General features: G+C 42.6%; 1 protein-coding gene and 1 non-coding gene across 2 annotated transcripts in view; both read right to left on the bottom strand.

The window, feature by feature from the left end:
• ABCC5 (ATP binding cassette subfamily C member 5) overlaps positions 1 to 21,283 on the bottom strand; it is a 72,809-nt gene that overhangs the window by 36,557 nt on the left and 14,969 nt on the right. Inside the window, exons 3-8 of the mRNA XM_016218062.2 lie at positions 9,614 to 9,771; positions 9,266 to 9,421; positions 8,444 to 8,591; positions 3,444 to 3,677; positions 3,139 to 3,312; positions 2,154 to 2,301 (exon numbers count right to left, since the gene is read on the bottom strand). Of these exons, the coding sequence (XP_016073548.2) occupies positions 2,154 to 2,301; positions 3,139 to 3,312; positions 3,444 to 3,677; positions 8,444 to 8,591; positions 9,266 to 9,421; positions 9,614 to 9,771 (1,018 nt within the window). The remainder of the gene's footprint in view (positions 1 to 2,153; positions 2,302 to 3,138; positions 3,313 to 3,443; positions 3,678 to 8,443; positions 8,592 to 9,265; positions 9,422 to 9,613; positions 9,772 to 21,283) is intronic.
• Positions 20,990 to 21,119, bottom strand: LOC148092922 (small Cajal body-specific RNA 24). Its single transcript, XR_015714757.1, has one exon.

Here is a 21,283-nt window from a genome sequence, read left to right as displayed (position 1 = left end):
CCTATGAACAAGGCAGGAGGTTGGGGTTCAATACCCCAGTCAAGGTGTGTGCCTGGGTTTCGGGCTCTATCCCCAGTGGGGGATGTGCAGGAGGCAGCCAACTAATGACTCTCTCATCAATGATGTTTCTATCTCCTCCCTTCCTCTCTCTGAAATCAATAAAAATATATTAAAAATAAAATAAAATAAAATAAAATGACACTTTAATTCCTGCGATGTAAAGACTAGGTCACTAGAGCTGTCAATTCCTGTCACTGAAGCTAGCACACAAGCCTGAGATTTGAAATGGATCAAATCACAGAATGAATCTAACAGTAAACAGCACTACATAGCATTACAATGATCATCTTTTGCCTTAGTCTGATTCTCCCTGCAAATTTCTTCTGTTTAGAAGGATCGAACACATGAATTATATCCACAATGGGCAGTTTTATTTGCTGACCTGGCTGTTGTTTATTTCTTGCCTCGGTACTTACAGGAAAGACTGTACAACAGTAATGGAAAATTAAAAGGAACTAAGATTTGCTAGAATGCCTACTGTAAACTGGCACTGGGACAGAGGCCTCCACACAAAAAGCAGGGAGGGTGATCAGAAGATGAGTGAAATATAACTTTTGTAGGCAGACTGATTTTCTTAAATATTTGCAAAATGACACCCTTATTCACAGAGCAGCCCTAGAGTAATGAGACCGTGATATAGGAAACATGATAATAAAGTGGTGAAGTATTTTCAAATAAAATTTTAAACTTAAAAGAAATTCTTCTGAGAGGCTACGTGCTGGCCTAAAAGGTATTACCACTGCTCAAGACATTGGGAACTACTTTGAGCCAGCTCCTTAGTCATATTAAAAAAAATCCAACTCATCACTTTAACATTTATCATACACCTTGTCCAAATCTATAATGAGCAAGAATGCTCTATTCAAACCAACAAACACAGGTAAAGATACCAAAGTCAGGGGCTAAAAGATGAGTGGAACCTCAGAAGATTATAAAACTATAGAACCTGAGAGCCAGAGGGCATATCAGTGGTCACCCTACTACCAATGTGCTTGGCAGATGTCCAGTTAGCATCTATTTGTTCCATTTTATCGGCAACAGGCTCACTACTGAATGAAGCAGCCTAATTGACTGCTGGACACTTCTGAGTGGTCCTGCTCTGGATGACTGCTCACATATAAAGTTTATGAACTGGACACAAGGTTCCTGAAGGTTTAATCGACAAACTAAGCAGTGAAAATGAAACAGCTTCCTTGATCTGAACACTGTAGTTCTATCCAGCCTAAAACTGCATTTAACTTTTTAGCTTTAGTGTATTCAGGTTAGCTGTAGTGTATTATGAGGTGATAGTCAATTAACATACCTTTTATGTTTAAATTACTTTTATATGTAACTATATCTTCTTTTTTAAACTCTAAAGTGTCTTTAAATATATCCCTCTTAAATTTTGCTTTTTTTAAAGGCCCATCATTCCAACTTTTGTTGAGATCTTTTTGAATGCCCAGTCTATACTAATTATTCCTCCAAGCTTTGTGGCACTAACATATGACATGTTTATGTCTTCAGTAAATTTATGGATCATTAGAAGGCCCAGCACTAAGAACATTGTGACTCAGCATAAATTAATCGCTTGAAAAGATAAAAATAACACACCAGAAAACCCTGAGTGAGTAACAGAGCTGGGTCCAGGTATCCTGACCCCTCATCCAGCGCTTCTCCCAACACCCCTTTCCCCAGGATCTCACACCTAACTACCTCTGGTGCACATACACCCACAGAGCACAGAAGGCAGAAGTGGAGCTCTCAGCAGCCATTTGATATTGTTTTCTGTGATGTCATCATGGCCACACCAGAAAACTATGGGCAGGATGAGAGTAAAGACAGTGACCTTTGAAACTGAATGCTCATAACTAGCTGAATTATCTTGGGGGGAGCAGGGAATCAGTTTTCTCAGGTCTCAATTTCCTTATCTGTGAGATAAGGTAACAGGTATAATTCGCTAAGATCCCTATTGATGTAAAGTTCATGAGATATTATTAGAACATAAGTTATTATGATCCTATGACTTTAGGATTCCTAGTAGCTAAAGTGCTCAGGAAGCAAAGAAGCCAAAGTCCTTCTACCACATGCACATTTGAAGTCTGTAAACTCACTTTGAACACCCTGAGAAAATGCTTTGACCCAGGCATACATTTTAATAAATTTAATGTATGTGAGGACTTCATTCATTTTCTGGACACGGTCATCTGTGGTGGTTACACATTTTCTCCTGAAATATGCAGTGATCCGTGATACAAACATCTGAAAGGAAAAAGAGATGTTATGCCAAATCAGAGCTTATCAAACTTAAGAATTGCCTGGTCTTTCTGGGAAATAAATCTGTTTAAGATTATTATAAATAAAATGAGTGTCATGTAGCTATACTGTTTTTAATAAAAGTGGTCTACTAAATTAGAATCAAATATTCAATTCTTATCCCTTTGCAAGGAAGCCAAGACAAACATTTGTTCTCACAGTAATCCAAGGTATTGAGTGCTGCCCAGCCAGGCGTGCTCAGCGGTTGAGCATCAACCTATGATCCAGGAGATCTCAGTTTGATTCCCAGTCAGGGCAGATGTCCGGGTTTCGGGCTCAATCCCCAGCAGGGGGCATGCAGGAGGCGGCCGATCAATGACTCTCATCATTGATGTTTTTCTCTCTCTCCCTCTCCCTTCCTCTCTCTGTAATCAATAAACATATAGTTAAAAAAAAAAAAAAAAGATATTGAGTGCTACCACAGGGAAGCAGGAGAGCCATATTAGTTAGTATCAACTTGGGACGGAGTGACTCCAACACTCGTGTCACCCGGGGGCAGGGTTCACCTGCTGCTCTTCTCCTTCACTCAGATTCTCTCTTTTTAAAACTCATTAGGAGCCACTGCCTCTATTCAAGGGACAGCTTACTTCCTCTCAAGCCCAAATTCTGCCTGTACGGACTGAGCACTGTCTAGCTCCTTCTAGACTTTTCCAACCCATGACCTGCTTTGAGGAAATTTCCAGCAAGAGATGTGAGACTTCTGCGGTGCCTACTATATATAACCCAGTGGAAGTAACTTATCTGAGGAGAAGCTGCCCAAACACAGCAGGGAGGCTTACTCACCATTGCTGGATAAAAGAGTATAAAAACAGCTGATCCCAGGAAGCCTGTTGGCCCCAGAATAATCACATTATAGATCATGCCCAAGATGGCAACAATGGGTCCTCCAGCCAGCAAGCTGCCAACGGCCGCGGCCTCAAACATCCTCTGCCCGTCGTTGGAGCACAGGTTGATGAGCTAGGAGACACGGAGAGCAGTGAGAGGGCCCTGCAAGGATGCGCTCCCCTGCCTCAGGAGGAGAGCACAGGACAGAGCAGGGGCCTAAAGGAAAGAAAGAGCGCGAGCCGGGAGCTTTCTCTCTGACTCACCTCGCCCACGGACTTCTCCTTAATGCTCTTTAACTTAAGGATCTTCTTAAATGCCATGGTGAGGATGGCCCCCCGCAAGCGGACACCGGTTCGGTAATTCAACGCCCACGTCAGTGCAAGTGACCAAGAGCGCACGATTTCCGTCAGGAGGAGGCCCAGGACTAACAGCAAGCTGTACTTGAGGTTAGAATCTGTGCCCTGGGAGTACTCCAAGAGGTGTTTCACCATGAAGGCCTACAGGGAGAAACACACGCCGCCGTCAACATCTGCGCAGCACCCACACACCACGCCACAGCTTTATGTTAAGTTAGAAAGAGGAGGCAGCCCCGCTGTTCAGTGGCAGGTGTATACGCAGGGAAACACCTCCTTGGAGGCCCGAACATCACTGACGACCTGCCTGCAGAAACTTCCTCAGGGCATCATGCAGGAGGTAGCTCTAATTGGAAAGGTTCTTCCCTAAGGACACCACCACAGTTGTTACTCTTTCTAATGTAACATAAACCTGTCCATGAGCTGAAATTAACTCTAAACACACAGCCATTAAAAAGTATATATTTGACCTTATTCCAGCATCTCCACACATTGATACATTTCTTTAAATGAAATTAAGACCTCTCTTTGGATCGTAACGTGCTTATTTGATAAAAAGGAACAGTGTACCTACAGTTGGACTGGGGAAGAGTGAGAAGTGCATTTGCAAAACATTCCTGAAAATAAACATCAGCAGTTTAATAGCACAGAAGGGAGCAAATAAAGCAGACTTTCACAAATCCAGAGACCCTCCCATGGGCCCTCCCCACTCCCCGCTCCCTCCCAAAAACAAAAACATGTTACCTCAGGTAGCATATGTCTAACACCACCTGCAGTGAGGAAGGCAGCCAGCCCCCAAGAACCACCGAGTGCCACCTCCAGCTCTGAGGTCCTGCAACGCCGGAGCACACACTCACACAAGGCACATTCAGCAACAGGATTAAATACCAGGAAGTGGGAGGTAATGTACTTTTATTGAAAATGAAAAAAAAAAAGTACCATCTTCAAAGAGCATCTCACAGACACTGTACAACAGGAGGAGCATTGCGGTAACATACATGGGAACATACAGAGTCGAGTTATACAAGGCTAGCCATCTAACAGGTCATCTGGCCTCCAACCGTCGTTTTAGCCACACACAGCGGAAATACAGAATAGAACCAGTATCTGTTTCCAGAGTCCGGAGTAGTACATCAAGCTGACAGCACTTAACCAGTCAGGGCTCCTGACGCTGCAGTGAGTCTGCAATGGAGTAGATTCTCCAGGAATAAAGAACTTGCTGCTAAGGAAAGAGAGTTAAAACAAAACAAAGCCAAAAACTCCCCAAAGAGGTAAATCGCTGATGCTATTGGTTCACTAGGCTGTGAGGAATGACTTCTGCTCAGGACAGAATACAAAAATCTAGGCCTCGAGGAAAAACGGGTGTCATCCTTCAGTCTTTTCAAGTCCTTGCAGCTAAAATTGATCTTGCCAAAAATGAAACAAAACAAGCCACAACCAAAGAAAGCCAAACCAATCCCCCACCCAGAAGGAAGGAAAAAAAAAAAAAATGAATGAGAAACCCACCCACCCATCTACCCCAGATCCTTCTAGCAAAGGGTGCTGTAGCTGGAAGCCAGCTCTGAATGACAGACAAAAATGGGAGGCCAGAACAATTGTCCTGAGGCAGCTAATGCTGAATTCCAGAACCCAGACTCTCTCTGAGTTAATTGGTATTTCTCATTTTTCCTGAGAGGAAATTAATACCAGATGTCCACTAGATCCTAAGAGATCCCCACCAATCAGATTTACTTCAAGTCTCAGTAAATAACCTGATCCAATAAATAGGAGATTGCAGATTCCAAGAACTATTGTATTCCACCTTTCCCTCCCTCAGATTTTTAGGTTTATATCCATTGTTTGGGTCACCACTGCATACAGCTGAGTTGTTGCTTTACTAGCAAGAAGGGTGGCTTCTTTTCCAGTATGCAATCCAAAATGTGGAACTGAGTCACTGAGTGGCAGGGTGAAACCCCATTTTCCTCACGTGAAGCAACTCAGTAAGATGGCAGTGCAGTAAAGCATTTTCTCACACACCTCGGCACCGATGGAACAGTCTCCAAAGGAAGGCGTGAAAGGACAGCAGGTTGTAGTTTGGGGTTCTTTCTTTCCCATACCTTTAGAGTACCATACCATTTTTCAGCACTGGTAATAGCATGAGTACCTCCCACAGGGGAGGAGCCAGGGGAAGGGAAAAGACATAATGAATGCTTATACTATGCAAAACTTTCAAAGGGGGGGAAAAAGAGGAAACAGCAGATTAAAGCATTTCCAACAACAGGGTTTTTAAAAAGCAATTACATTTCAAACCATTCTGTATGGGATAAAGAAAAAAAAAAAAAAGGTTTTCATGGCAAATCCAACCAAAATGTAGTTTTAAAAAGTTACAAATTTATCATGTAAATTTAAACAAACTGGGAGAAAACTTGGGATTATCAGCATAGCTGTCTGGCTGTGGAAAACATTCCCAGTGAATAAACATTACCTTACCTGAACTCTTGGCGAGAGATTCTGCCCAGCTTGACTCTCTCATTCTGACCGCAGAATACAGCCAATCCTGAAAATTCTAAAGAACAGCTTCTGTCACTGGTTCCACTACAGAGAGACTCCCCCCAAATCCAGATTCTGACAGCACCAAGCAAGCTGCAGCTGGAGAGAGGTTGGAAGGGTGGAAAACTTACCTCTCTAGAGGCTTTTCACTGTCCTTTCCCCAAAAGGCCCTTGAGCTGAGTTAGCATTCACCAAGAGATAGCTCTGCAGGAGGTAGCCTTCTCTTGCAGATCTACAGGGCAGATGCTAATTCTTTACACACGCATCATAGGTCAGGCCTGGTCTTTTAAACTGTTTTAATCCAGGAAGGCCATACAAATCAGCTCTGTAAATTCAGCAATTTGGTGCCTCATCTTAGCTCAGGACCATACCCTTATAGATTCTGGTATTCCATTAACGTTATGGTGATCCTTGGATACCCTGTACGGAGTGCTGGTCCACTGGCATCACTGAATCCTTGGATCATCTTGATCACAGATGCCCATCCCTGGCTGGCCAGCCGTTTAAAAACAAAACACAATAGCCTGATTGTGTTTCACCTGTTCTGCATATGGCCAGCAAGGTTCAGTGAGGCCTGAGGGGGAGATGAGAAATATGCCATATTTGGGGAGTGGGTTCTCATGTAGATTTCTGTAAGAACAGATGAAGCCAGTTTGAAAGTTGTGCCATATTAGCAAATGTGCAAAAATCTAAAAGGGATGTTCCTCGGAAGGATTTAATCCACAGACAGAAGGTATGCACATGGCTAGTACTAATCTCAAAACCAGCCTGTTTTTTAATTTCCAATAGAAAATAAATTTATTAGAATTGGAGCTCCAAAAAAAGAAGTTTGCATTATTTACAATTTTAAATCTTTTTATCAATGAGAGAGACTGTGGACAGGACCATTGCTTTCTCACTTGTTCTAGGATGAATCTCATGAACTAATACAGGCCTCAAGGTGCTCTTCCCCAAGGGCAGAGAGAAGGAAAAGCATGCTGCTGTTTTCCTATTAAAAGACAACTCTCTCAGCTTTCCCTGGCATCTAGAAGAATTTACTAAAGAGTATTTCAGTGAGCTGTGCCTTAAAAGATTAAGGAATACATAGATGCTCAAGGCAATGACTGTAGGCCCCCAAAGTGAACATGCATACGTAATTTTTTTCCCAAGTAAAAAATTAAAATTCCAACAACCTATGGAATATTTTTTTGGTGAGGGGAGCCAAAGAAGTTCTTGCATTGGCCAAATGTAATCCAGAAAGCCTGTATAGTGTGCTACCCAGTCAAAAGAATTCTATGAAGGATCAGAGCAGCCACCAGCCCTGTAGTGAAACAATGACAGAAGCTCTTCTTGGGGGAAGCTGGCCCTATGAAAACGTTTGCTGTTCTGGTCAATAACATAATATTCAGTTACACAGTCCCTCTTACTTAAAACTTACACAAAAATGTGTTAGTTGGTCAATTAACATAGAAACCCAATACCAGAAAAGTAGTGTTCTCTGCTTCAGAAAAGAGATCAAAACGGTTTTTAAAAAGGCATCAAACGTTAAAAAAGAAAAGAAAAAAAAACTCAGTAGAAAAATTGTAAATTAGTTTTACCTAATCACCATGCATCTTAGGCACATACTTACCAAAACTATGAACCTCCAGCTTACCCATACATGGAAAATGCACAGTATAGTAGCACTACTGCTCCGATGCCTCAAGGCAAATATGTAGAAAACAGATTTAATCAAAGGCTCAAGTGTAAGGCAGCACAGCAGGTGTAAGAAACAGGTGTCCAGCATACAGGTGAACATCACTCTTACCTACTCTGCTTCAGTACACACTAGGAAAAAACACGACTGCCACCCCAACACTTGCCGCACAATTTACACTATAGACAAACTGAAAATGGACTCCAGGTTAGACTCTGAAAACCTCCACAGTCCTCTAGTTTCTTCAGGACTCATTTGCCACAGAAAAGTCAAACATGTGACAACTGTGCCTCCAGGCGTTTGGTACGTCGCCAGCACTAGCTCAACAGCCTATGCCACACAAGGTTGCTCTTGCCCACTCACAGCACCGAGAGACACACCTTCTCGAACCAAGACTGTCATTTCATGTCAACACACAGCAAAGGAGCACAGTCCTGGGCAGAGCTGGAATCATTCAGTTTCACCCCCATCCCAGGAGAGCAAGCCAGTTCCATTTCTTATCTGGCAACTCTTTCCACATCCTTCCAGCTACTGACAAGCCACCACTCACTCCAAAATCAACTGTTCCCTTTCCACAGGCCTAGAGGCATCTCTAAGGCTGCTAACTAGCCCAAAGGTGAGCATAACCCCTGCAACGGAACAAGAGTGTTAGAGCTGGCCATGGCTGGGCCCCTGGAGACTGTCAGAAAGGATGGTTAGAACTTACTGGTCCACTGAAGCCAGCCAGCTGCGTGATCATCAGGCACACGATGGAGAGGATGAGCCTGGTGCGACAGAAGATCCACACAACCCTTCGGAGGGAAGCAGCTTCTGGCCCAACTTCATTCAGCTCTTCTTGCCACAGTCTCTCTAGTCTTAACAAGGGCACATGTCCTCTGTTACACATCGCCCCAGGGGATATACACACCCTAGCTTCCCTCCTGCCATCACTCTTTGTCTCCAGGTTTTCACACCCCTCACAGGAGTCTTTTATTTCAAATTATGTACATAGCCTTCATCTTCTGGAAAAAAATACCCTTCCTGGGTGACTATATATTTACCCTGCATAGGGAGCCTCTCAGGATACAGAAAATGATGAGAACAAAAGTCTTTCCTTCCACCCAGAAAGATTATCCCTGCATAGCATTTGTTTGTGGATAAGAACGTCCTTTCTCAAGGGTCCCCAACCCTTTCTGAAGGATCCTGTGGTAAAATGTAAGGTTGTAAACTAGATTTTAATCATGAAAATCAGCTACCACAAAAATGTATTCTGTCACAAGGCAGCAACATAATCTCCCTGTAGACTCAGGAAGACAAGCGGGGCTGAGAGAGAGAGAGAAAGCCCGTGGTTAAAACAGGATTAAAGGTGAAATAGGAGATAAAGCAGAAGAGCAAAGAGAAAGTCATCCCAGGCTACCCTCCCTCCATCACTAGCTCCGATCCTAAAAGGACACAGAGCTGAGGACTTCACCACGGCTGGACCCACACTCCTAGCTCAGCCCCTATGTATCCAGTATGTGGGACACTGGGGTGGACCAGAGACGCCTACCTTCTGCAGTTCACATCGGAAGACTCGTACTTGGACAAAGACCACACATTCTCCATGGAGAGCTCCCCCTTCTTGTGGGCCAGGCGGGCCAAGGGAGAAAGCCAAGAAAAAGTCATACAGGAGAAGAGCCCAGCATTGTCCACTGGGTGCTGGTGTCTAAGGAGAAAAAACCCAAAACACAAAACTGTCAACACACACCAAGAGGCCAGCCAGCATTTATAATACACTGCTTAGTAAATAGAGCTCTAACAAAAAATGGGGCTCCCCAAATGGTCTAATCTTTGCCCAAATTTTCAACACTGCTTTTGGGGCTTTACGAAGAAGTCATCAACTAGGGGAGCTTCTTACTTGGAAGTGGTCCGAATGGGCTTCAGAGCACTTAAGCTGTGATGGTACTTTCCCTTCGGATGTTCCTCATCCAGGATTCTGAGCTGAGAATGCGTACAGGCATCCAGGGAAAGGCCCTCAGCTCGGGCTGCTGTTTCCAAGGCATCCTGGCATTCCAACTGTTTGGGCAGATAAGGAGAGAAGACATGAGAGCATCAGAACAAAGACAGGAGCAAATCTACCTGACATAACAGCTCAAACTGCAAGCCAGAGTCATCTCAACTGAGAAATTCCAAAGGTCAAGGGGTTGAACCTCAACTTGTATGGTACATGCTTGCTAAGGAACATTAAACCAGATACCTAAAACTTCTAAACTAATAGACTTCATTTTATTTTATTTTATTTTTTTTAGCACTTTTAGGTTCAGAAACATTGAGCAAAGTACAGAGTTCCCATGTACCTCTCACCTGCCCTCTCTCATCCCCTTCCATTTCCCATTAGGAATATCTTGCATTAGTGTGGCTCGCGTCTACTGATGAGCCAATTCTGATACATTACTATGAACTGAAGTCCACAGTTTACATCAGAATTCACTCTTTGTGTTGTACACTCTAAAATTTCTATTTTGTTGGCAAAATATTTTAACTTTCATTTCCCAGTATGGACTTGGAGTCAATTACTTCACTAATAACTGAAAATTCTTTTGCCCATTTTCTGTGACAAAAAATTGAAGATCATCCCCAATTAAACAGCCCTGTCACCTAGGAAAAGCCAGGATATACACATGCCTCCTGTCCTTCCCTCATATCAGCAACAGGGAGAGCAGAACAGGGTTCTCGCCCTGGCTGCACAGCTAAAGAGCTCCAACACCCAGATTTCTGCAGCATGAAGCAGAGGGTCTCATGAGTTGAAATACAAAGTTATACATATTTGCTATAAAACTTATAAATATCAATTAATCAGATTAACAAAGATGCATGTACTTCACTGTCTGACTGTGGCAAGAATCCATCCTCATTTACTCTAAAAGTAACTCGAAGAGCATGTCTTCCTGTTAGAGAAGCAGCAGCATTTTTCCTCAAGTAAGGATTCTAAGTACACCATCCTTTTCTCACATCATCACAAATTTTTCCAGCAATTACTGTGAAATAGAAAAAAAGAATAGATCCCCAATCGAGAAAGTTAAGAGCTGCAGCACCTAACACACATGCGCCTTACACAAAATAGAGTCTCTACTGTTACACACCACCCCCTTTCCACACAGAAGAGATGCCAAATATCAGCTGAACTGAAGGAGCGGATCATGCACAGGGATCATGGGCACGGGCGCCTAGGTAGATCACTCCTCAAATACAATAGCTTTAGTTCACAGGCCAGGCGCTGCTGCTTAATACCAGGAAACTACACAGTCCAGGCAAGAGGGAAGCACATTTTTTTCCTTTGTCGAAGGCAAGGCAGGCCAGTCTCATGAGAACAACACCACAATGACAAATGAATCAACATGAAGGAAAAATTGATTAACTCGTACAAAGTCCTTAGGCATAAGGTGAACACTGATTTAGTGGTTAGGGATTATAGACCTAATAACGAACTAAATAAAGGCTGCTGAGATTCAAGTACACACAAAGGTTTTTTTGTTGGATTTTTTTTTAAACCTTTAGGCAACCCAAAACCACAAGGGGAGGAAAAGAAAACCATTGGAGCGATAAAGAAGAAAGTTACACTAAAAATACAAACATACCTACTGTGCGGAAGTAGAAACTGCAAATAGGTACAGAGTAGGCACAGAATGTGACAAGGACCAACCTTATTTGGGTATCCAAAACCCCAGAAGACAAAGAATGAAAGTAATACCACTTCAATCGCACACTGGATGGATATCTGCCAATGGACTATATGCTGGGCCATAAAGTGAACCTCAACCAATTTCAAAAGACTGACATTATACAGTGTACGGTCTCTGACCACTTGGGAATGTACTTAGAATTTAGTAACAAAGATAACAAGAGAAGTCTCCAAATATTCAGAAATTATGCAACACACTTCTAAATAATACGAGTTAAAGAAGACACCAAATGGAAATTAGTAGAAAGTCTGAGCTAAATGGTAAGAAATTATAACACATCGCAATCTGTGGGATGCTGCATACAGTGAAATTGTGACTGCTTTAAAAGCATATATTAGAAAAAGGAGAGTGAAAAGTCAATGCTCCAAGCTAGCACTTGGCAAAATTTTCTATAATGGGCCAGACTGTAAATATTTTAGGCTTGTGGGCCAAGAGGTAAAATCGAGGACATAATTTAAGTACTTATATTACAAAAGAAAACAAATTTCCACAAAATGTTTACTGAAAATATTCAAAAAATAATAACTGAGTACAATTTTTTTGTGTGTAATACAGGTCTACTAATGAGAAGAATTCCATTCAGATGGGCAGAGCAGGGCTGGGACCTCACACAGCAACTGTGCTGGGCATATGCAGGAATGCCAGCTGGTTCTGACTTAGTTTGCTCTATAGGAGACCCCACGATGCCCTGTGTGCACCCAGAGATCTGAAACCCTCCAGCAAAATCGGGGAACAAAGCAAGGGCTCTGGGCAGAGACAGGGGTGCATAAGTCAGGGCTCCAGGTCATTCTGACCCTGGGCATTGCCCATGGCCACCTCCCCTGGAAACAAACCCCTCCAACATCAGGGCCCCAACCCCCAGGCTGCGTCCTCAGCCCCAGTTATACCACTCAGTGTAGCTTGGACACAGAACTTAGGAAGACACGCAACTCAAATGAGCCTCACCAGAAGCAAAGGCTCCCACCTGGGAGGCTCCTGAGGCTTCTCCTAAAACAACCATGCCTCAGACTCACCTGAGAGGTTCCCACCAAGCTCCAGGAATAGTGGAGATAGTTCACAGGGTCCCGCTCAGGACCAGACCCACTTAGAGAAGGTCATCCGAGCGGGGAGGACAGTCATGAGCAGAATGCTGTGGTGGACCTGCCAGCTCCAGTGCCACCTGCCCAGGTCACAGCTGCTCTCAATATTTATATCACAAGGCAAGGGGACATCCATCTGCCCAGATTTCTCAGGTGCTTCCCTCCCTAGAGACATTCCAGGTTAAAGATACACATAAATCCCCTATAGATGTCACATTCCTTATCTTGCTGGTGTGAATGTGGGTATTTAACATAAAACTGCCAACATTAGAAAATCAATTAGAGATGTAAACAGGCGGGAACCATGATGACCCCCTGGGGCAGAAGCACCATTTGGAAGGACTCAGGATCCTTGGCTGCAAACATATCCTGTGGTGGGCAACTGCAGATAGGATGCCCACCAGGGGTTCACATCTGGCCGGCTGCTCCCTTCCTCATTAGGGCCTGCTGGCAGATCCAGTGCAGAATCCACCTTTCTTTGCTCTGGGGCCAAAGGGCATTCCTGAAGCTCCTCTGCTCCCTCACCCCCTCCTCCAGAGGACTGCATGGAACCTAGCGCCGCCTGCATCTCCTGTTTTGAAAAACCTAACTCAGCCTGTCTATTGGCAATGAGTGGCTGGCTCAGCTATTCCTTCCAGAATCATCCACATCCATCCAAGCCTGACTTGCAAAACCAGGCCAAGATCTTGGGGGCCCAATTGCTAAGGAAACCAAACCCATTAGAACACAATGGTGTGCAAGACACTGGGTGTACCCCAACCTGGATAACACCTGGATGGCTAGAACCCATCCCAACACACACAAAGATGGCATGTGAACTCTGGAGTAGTGTTAGTGTTTTCCAGACTCAAAGGCATCCAGTTTCCTTTTTCTTTTTTTAAAAATTTATTTATTTATTTTTTAATCCTTACTGAGGACATGCTTTTACTGATTTTAGATAGAGAGGAAGGGAGGGAGAGAGGAACATTGATCGGCTGTTTCCCTGTATGTGCGCCAACCGGGGTTCAAACCCACAGCCTGGGTATGTGCCCTGACCTGAAATCAACCCATGACCTTTTGGTGTATGGTGTGATGCTCCAACCAACTCAGCCACATTGGCCAGGGCAGTATCCAGCTTCTTGCAAGAAACATCAGTGGCTGCCTAGGAAGCTTTGCCTCCTCCCCCAGGGCACAGGCTCTAGTGCCTGGAGTGGGAACCCACTCTCCAGAGCCTGTCCTAAGACAAGCGAGGAGCTCTAGGTGGCAGTGGGGAAGCAAGGGAGACTGAAGGGCCAGCTCCCACACATGGGGGCTCCCACCCCACACTGTGAGGTTTGCAGTGAACAAGTGAGTATATGTAAGAGACAAACAACACAAACACATTGTGAGTGGGAGACGAAAGTATTCTCAGTACATTCTTCCTAAAAACAAAGTACAAAAGTAAAATAAAGACTACTATTAAGAACCATTAAAAAAAACACACAGTATGAACAAAAAAGTGAACAGCCTTAACAACAACAAAATCCTTATTGAATGAGTTTTGTTTCTTTGACTCTATATAACAATGTCATGTCCCACCATCTCCTGGGTAGTAAGTTACTTCCTCTATTGGAGAATGCCAAATTCAAAGGCTCTTCTAATGAGAGCTGGCAGGCAAGGTTTCATTCCCCAGGAGTATTATGAGTGCTATACCAGAATTATTAAATGTCTGTAACATAATAGAGACTGAGGGCTCTTGTTCTGTTTTTTATTTTAGAACAAAGAACTCAGTATAATTTTATCCTGACAATGATAAGCCCATGTAAGTAGTTGAAACAGCACCAATCCTCAAATTTTCATATAATAATAAAACATGGAGTAGGAATTCCCACAGTAAGGGTATGGAGAAGTCTCTATTGTTGATCTAAGATTATCAAAAGTTGCCACTCTAAGCAACCCACTTTCTAAGTCATATCCCATTTTGGCTATTTGTTCCTAACCTACTTCCCAAACTGTCAACCTTATTGTCACATCTTACTCACTGCTTAGGTAAGAATGATGAAATCTCTAATGGAGATAAGAGGGGATCCTCTGTTTTGAAGGAAATAGTTCTGTTCCGTATCTGCATGTAGCTACTTCATAAATAGCTCTTGCACAATAAACCAGGTGTTTAGTTGTTGATAAGAACTCCTGTTTGTTAAAATAACATTATTAAGAAAATCCTCTTGCTCCAAAAGAACTATTTTCTCTATGGTCATAAAGTATTAATACCTCCATAGTTGGAGGCTATTGTGCAGCATAATGATTTTGAACATGGATTTTAGAAGACAGACATGTGTTTGCATGCTAATTCTACCACCAATCTTCGGCATGCTACCTAGCCACTTTAAGCTTCAGTTTATTCAGTTTTACAATAGTACATACAACTACCATGTAGTGTTGAGAGGAATTATCAAGATAATGAAAAGTGCTTAGCCCAGAGATTCAAGATGGTTACACTCACCTTCTCCCAGGTCCAAACTGGAGTTACAACTAAATTATAGAACAATCAACCTGCATAACCAACTAAAGACTGAATATAAGTCTTATAACCAAGAATTTACAAAAGAAGACACATGGAGACAGGTAGGAAGGGCAGAGAGGCAAAAAGTGCTGCCCCCTGTCCACAGGTGGCCACTGAGAATCCAGAGGGATATCTTTGCTGCAAAGGTCACCTTTGAGGAGCATGAGATCTCAACCTCATCCGGGGCTCCCAGCCCAGAGCACCAGAACCAGAAAGAGGAGCCCATATAACATCTGGCTGTGAAAATCAGCAGGGATTCTGTCCACCAGGGAGAGACAGGAGTCGGCTGGAAATCCAGGTGACCTCTTAAAGGGCCAATACACAAAATCTCATTTGCAGCCATTCACCCTGGGCTCTAGCAGAGGGAGGACAGATTAGAGTGGACTGGAGCTGTGTGAGGACAGACTGGGTTGTGTGGCTCCAGGGATAGCCACCAGGATCCCTGTGCTGAGTTTCTCTCCCACATAGTCCACAGATGCCATCTTATCTAAGTTGAGCACTCCCCTCCATATGGCACCAGCCAGTGGGACTGCACTAGCCCCACCCTCCCAACCCTGTCACCCCACCCTGCTAAGCAGTCAGGCTCCTGGGTCCACAGTGTAGACTTTCTTGGAGGGCTCTTGAGGGTCAATTCAGGGTTGTCAGAGGCTGAACTGTGTGGCTCCGGGCATCGGCCATCCCTCTCTTTGCAAACACCCGACCCAGCACAACTCCCATACAGGAGATCCACTAGCCCTACCTTCCAGTGGCCCTACCCTACCCAGCTCACACCCACAGAGCAGTCAACTGGCTGTGGCCAGCTTGGGCCCTTGGTGCAGACTCTCTTGAAAGTCTCTCTAGCCCGGTCAGGCGTCATCCAGCCAGCTGAGCATCGACCTAGGATCCAGGAGATTGAGGTTTGATGCCCGATCAGGGCACATGCCTGGGTTGCGGGATCAATCCCCAGCAGGGGACATGCAGGAGGCAGCCGATCAATGACTCTCTCATCATTGATGTTTCTCTCTCTCTCTCTCTCTCTCTCTCTCTCTCTCTCTCTCTCTCTCTTTCTCTCTCTCTCCCTCTCTCTCGCCCCCTGAAATCAATAAAGATATTAAAAAAAAAAAAAGTCTCTCCAGGAGGGAGACATTGAGTTATGTGGCTCTTGGTCATGGCCATTTTCCCATGCACACTCAACCAGTGCTACTGTTTTTGTGTAGAACTCTCTCTTCACACGGCCAAATCTTGGTTGGTTTGGGCCTGATGAACTCTGCTGGCCTCACCCTGACTCCCTGAGACCCCACACTACCACAAAAGATTGAGGGCACCCAGTGGGTGGCAGCTGGCCTTGGTATTCCCTGAGACTTCTGCTGAGTGGCCTCAGACCCAACAATGCCATCGAGTTTTGAATCTATATCAGTCTAGTGAACACCATTTCCCCCTTCCTGGTGACTCACTGATAACCTATTTCATGCCACTCATGTACCACCAGAGGCTCTTTCAGCGACTGAGCTGAACAGGCAGCCAGCAAGCAGAGGTGGATCTCGGGATGCCTTGGGCCTTTTGCTGACCTTCCCCTGGGCTCAGTGCTTGTGGAAGCTGGCCCTGGTGTGCAGCTTGGTCCCTCCCATGCAAGCCCAGCAGAGGCAGCCACAAACTGTGGATTGCTTTATAGCTCCAAACAGGTAGCCCAGGGCCAATCACAGGTAGCAGCTGACATTGATCTGTACCAGAGTCCCTCTCAAGAGTCCCCAGAACCAACCTACCCAGGGGCAGATTCAGATCATATCAGACATTATCCAATAAGTTCCAAAGGGAGATCTCAGTAGGCACCAGACTCTGTTGGGGCAAATTCCACTTCGTGGGTACAGCCCCCATACAGCAGCTTGTACACTGTGGTCAGGGCAATCCTCATAGTCAGCCAGCCCAAGGGTCAACCTTACCCACAAACAGGCCAACAGCAATCAAGACTCAACTACAACAAGAGGGTTCACATACGCCACACAAGGGACATTCCTGGAACACCTAACTCAGATGATCAGGGAGCCTGCCCCACTGAGACCCACAAGACACCTACTGCATAAGGCCACTATACCAAGACTAGGAGGCAGAGCAGATCTACCTAACACACAGAAACAATTATGGAGAGGCAGCCAAAATGGGGAGACACAGAAATATGCCCCAAATGAAAGAACAGGAGAAATCCCCAGAAAAAAGAACTAAATGAAATAGAGGCAAGCAATCTACCAGATACAGAGTTCAAAACAATGGGTACAAGAATGCACAAGGAACTTAGGGAAAGAGTTAATGAACTCAGTGAGAACTTAAACAAAGAGATAATAAACATGAAAAAGGACACAGAAACCATAAAAAAGAACCAGTCAGAAATGAAGAATACAATATCTGAAACAAAGAATGTACTAGAAGGAATCAACAGCAGGTTAAATGAAGCAGAGGATAGAATCAGTGATTTGGAAGACAAGGAAGCAGAAAACACCCAATCAGAGAAGCAAAAAGGAAAAAGAATTTTTAAAAATGAGGATACTTTAAGGGACCTCTGGGACATCAATATCCACATCATAGGGGTAACAGAAGGAGAAGAGAGGGAGAGCAAGGGATTGAGAACCTATCTGAAGAAACAGTGATTGTAAACTTCCCATACTGTACCTGGTAAAGAAAAAAAAAACCCCACACAGGTCCAGGAAGTACAGAGAATTCCAAACAAGATGACCCCAAAGAGGCCCACACCAAGACAAATCATAATCACAATGGCAAAGGTTAAAGACAAAGAGAATCGTATAAGCAGCAAGAGAAAGGCAGTTAGTTATCTACAAGGGAGTTCCCATAAGACTGTAAGCTGATTTCTCAACAGAAACAGTGCAGGCCAGAAGGAATTGGCATGAAATAGTCAAAGTGATGAAAAGCAAGAATCGAAAACCAAGACTACTCTACCCAGCAAGGCTATCATTTAAAATTGAAGGAAAGATAGAGTTTTCCAGAGAAGAAAAAGCTAGTGGAATTCATTACCACCACTATTACAAAAAATGTTAAAAGGATTTCTGGAAGGAAGGAAGGGAGGGAGGGAGGGAGGGAGGGAAAGAGAGAAGGGGGAAGGAGGGAGGGAGGAAGGAACGTAGTTATAAACAATAAAATGGCAATAAATACATACTTCTCAATAATCACTTTAAATGTAAATGGATTAAATGCTCCAATCAAAAGACATAGGATAGCTGAATGGATAAGAAAACAAGACCCATTTATATGCTGTCTACAAGAGACTAGCCTCAGAATGAAAGACACACAGACTGAATGTAAAGAGATGGAAAAAAATTATTTCATGCAAATGGAAACAAAAGAAAGGATAGGGTAGCAATATTTATATCAGACAAATAGGTGAAGGGATTAAAAAGTACAAATCAGCAGCTACAAAATAGCCACCGGATGTAAGTACAAATAAGGAATATAGTCAATGTTATAATAACTATATATGGTGCCAGGTTGGTACTGGAAATATCAGGGGGAACACTTTGTAAAGTGTATGATTATCTAACCATTATGCTGTGCACCTGAAACTAATACAAAATAATATTGAATGCAAACTGTAATTGAAAATAAGATTTAAAAAAAGAAAAGTGCTTAGCAAAGTATGGGATATATAATAAACATTTAATATGAATTAACTATATTACCCCAATTTATCCATCTGATAAACCTTACAGCCTATCTCAACTATTTCCTGTTTCCTTTAGCTTTCCCAGACTCTTTCAAGGTCAAGGAATTTATTTCCTTCCTCCTATGTTTTTCCTGCACCTATACCCTGCAGTGGGATGCTTCTGGTAAGAGCTCCTAGAGGGCAGACTATCTTACTCTTGTTTGCATCCCTGGCTCCAAGTACAGAGTTTGGCACCTACCATTCAAATGCCAACTGAAATACCTTTGTATTGCCTAACTATCTGTATTATTATCACTTAAAGCTGCATGATACAGAACTGAGATCTTAACCATTCCACTTCTGTTTAGATTATCCACTGTTTTGCTTATTATTAATAGTATAATAAACAATTACAGTTTATTTTTCTCTTTCTGGGTTATTTAGGGTAAATTCCATCAGTGGGATTACAGAATTAAAGAATGTAGCTCCTAGCAATTTGGTATCTATCCAGTTTGCTCAATTAACCTTATTATAGAATATGTACTCCAATAGAATTGCTAAAGAGAACTGCTATTAGCTTTAGTACTTTCAGTTCTATTTTGTTGACCTGAGGTTTGCTTTTATCTCACTTGCTCTGGGACATTACCAAGAAACAGAGGAAGCTAGGGCAATCTTCCTTGTCTATAGCCAGATCTCAGGACTACCATGTATCTGTAAAGGCAAACTGCTTGCTCGAATGTGACAGAAAAATCTGTGCAAATTAACTTACAACAAACTAACATGGCATTTACTATGTGCCACGCATTGTTTTAAATGCTTTACAGATACTAACTCACTTAATCCTCATAACAACCCTATGAGGCAGGTACTATTACCCCCATTTTATAGCTGAGGAAAATGAGGCACACAGATATTAAATAATAGCAGGGATTTGAATCCAGGCTCCACAGCTGAGGCTCCTAATCACTATATTATGTGCCTTTAAGAGAAAAAAAAAAAAAGCAAATAAATCATGACTGTATATGATGACCTCATATGTACCCTTTTAGAAGGGAAGCTCTCCTCTCTTCCCCAGAGGTGAGTACCAGATTAAAGTAACTGTGACTCTCTAACTCTGACTTCCCTAACTAACCTCATTATAAGCAAATGGTAGTTTCCATAGTCAAAGTCACAAGTACATGATTGGAACACTAGGATATAAATAACTATTTTTACTTTATTACAAAAATACACTTCCTGCTTGTTTTTAAACCAAAGATGAGCAGATGCTAAAAGATAGATGCATTATAGACTGGAATTTAAACATAAAATAGAAGCAAGTTTATACTAACTACCCTGTCAGCAACTGCACAGATGCCTCATACTTGTAACTATTTGGTTGGATGCCTAATTCCTCTTCCTCTCTAGGCTTCCTAAAAAGTTTACCAGGCTAAGCATGCAGAGAGGAAAAAAAGCATGCCTGTTTAAAGGTAAAAATAAATTTATCCTACCACATTAACATTTTGGAAAGTGAGTTATCAACATTTTAAGGTTGAATGGATTAAAAATAGAAATGAACAAAAGAAAAGACTTAATATATTCCAATTATAAGAGTTTACTATAGAAAGGCATAACTAACATGACAAAGTAGGGAAAAGTGAGTCAGAATTATTTGGAGGACCTATAAATACCAGATTGGAGATTAACTAACTGATATCCAGGACATTAATCCATCTGCAATTAATCCAAAAAAGTTACATAAAAATGATAAATGGGATAGAGAAAATTAAATGATACATTTAGTCCAGCTATCAGAGGAAAATCACCTCCATTTCCCCCCAAAGCCTGAAAGGATTTAAGGTAAGATGGATGAATTTAAATATGAAGAGGAAAAGCTTCTGCATAATGAAATTCGCATTAAGGGGAAGGGGAATAAAGCTAAAGAAGTGATCAGGTAAGTAATATATTTTGAATAGCTAGCTTTTCTGAAAAAGACATGATTTTATAGTCCATCATTCAACAAATATTTATTGAGGGGCTATGTACTAGGCCCTGAGCTAAGTACTGGGGATGCAGGAGTAAACAAACAGACCCCGAACCTCAAAATCACTGCCTTCATGCTGGGTACACTCTAGTATTTCTAAAAGGTCACAATCCAGAATAATCTACTAAATTGGTTCTCTCAACTTCTAAATTCAATGTCACCAGCCAAGAAATATAAGTTCAATTTAAAAATAAAACTATATATGCCTTAATAAAAATAAAGGTAAAATCTAATAAGTGGAGAAGAAAAAGGTAAAACAAACACATCATCTGAACACTGCACTGATTTTTTTTTTTTTTTATATGTCAGTAGTGGAACGATCCACCCTTTTTACTTGCAAACGGTGAACAGAAAGCTACTATATTTCTCTAGGACATTTACAAAGAGTTTTCTTCACTTTGAGAAGAAACTGAATAGAAGTAAATGTCCACTGCACTGATATGTAATAAGCCACTATCAGGTACTCAGGAGAGCAAACTGATAATACGCAACATTTAAAATACTCTGTCTCCATAATTCTACTTGTATGAAGGAAAATTTTCCAAAGACTAAAAGAATTTAAGTCCGCTGGTTTACTAAGATCTAAATGCCTAA

Source organism: Miniopterus natalensis, chromosome 6 (assembly GCF_054644295.1).
Source record: "Miniopterus natalensis isolate mMinNat1 chromosome 6, mMinNat1.hap1, whole genome shotgun sequence".
In the NCBI taxonomy this organism is placed as follows: Eukaryota; Metazoa; Chordata; class Mammalia; order Chiroptera; family Miniopteridae; genus Miniopterus; species Miniopterus natalensis.
The sequence above is the reverse complement of the archived record's forward strand: the minus strand, read 5'-3'. Positions and strand labels throughout refer to the sequence as shown.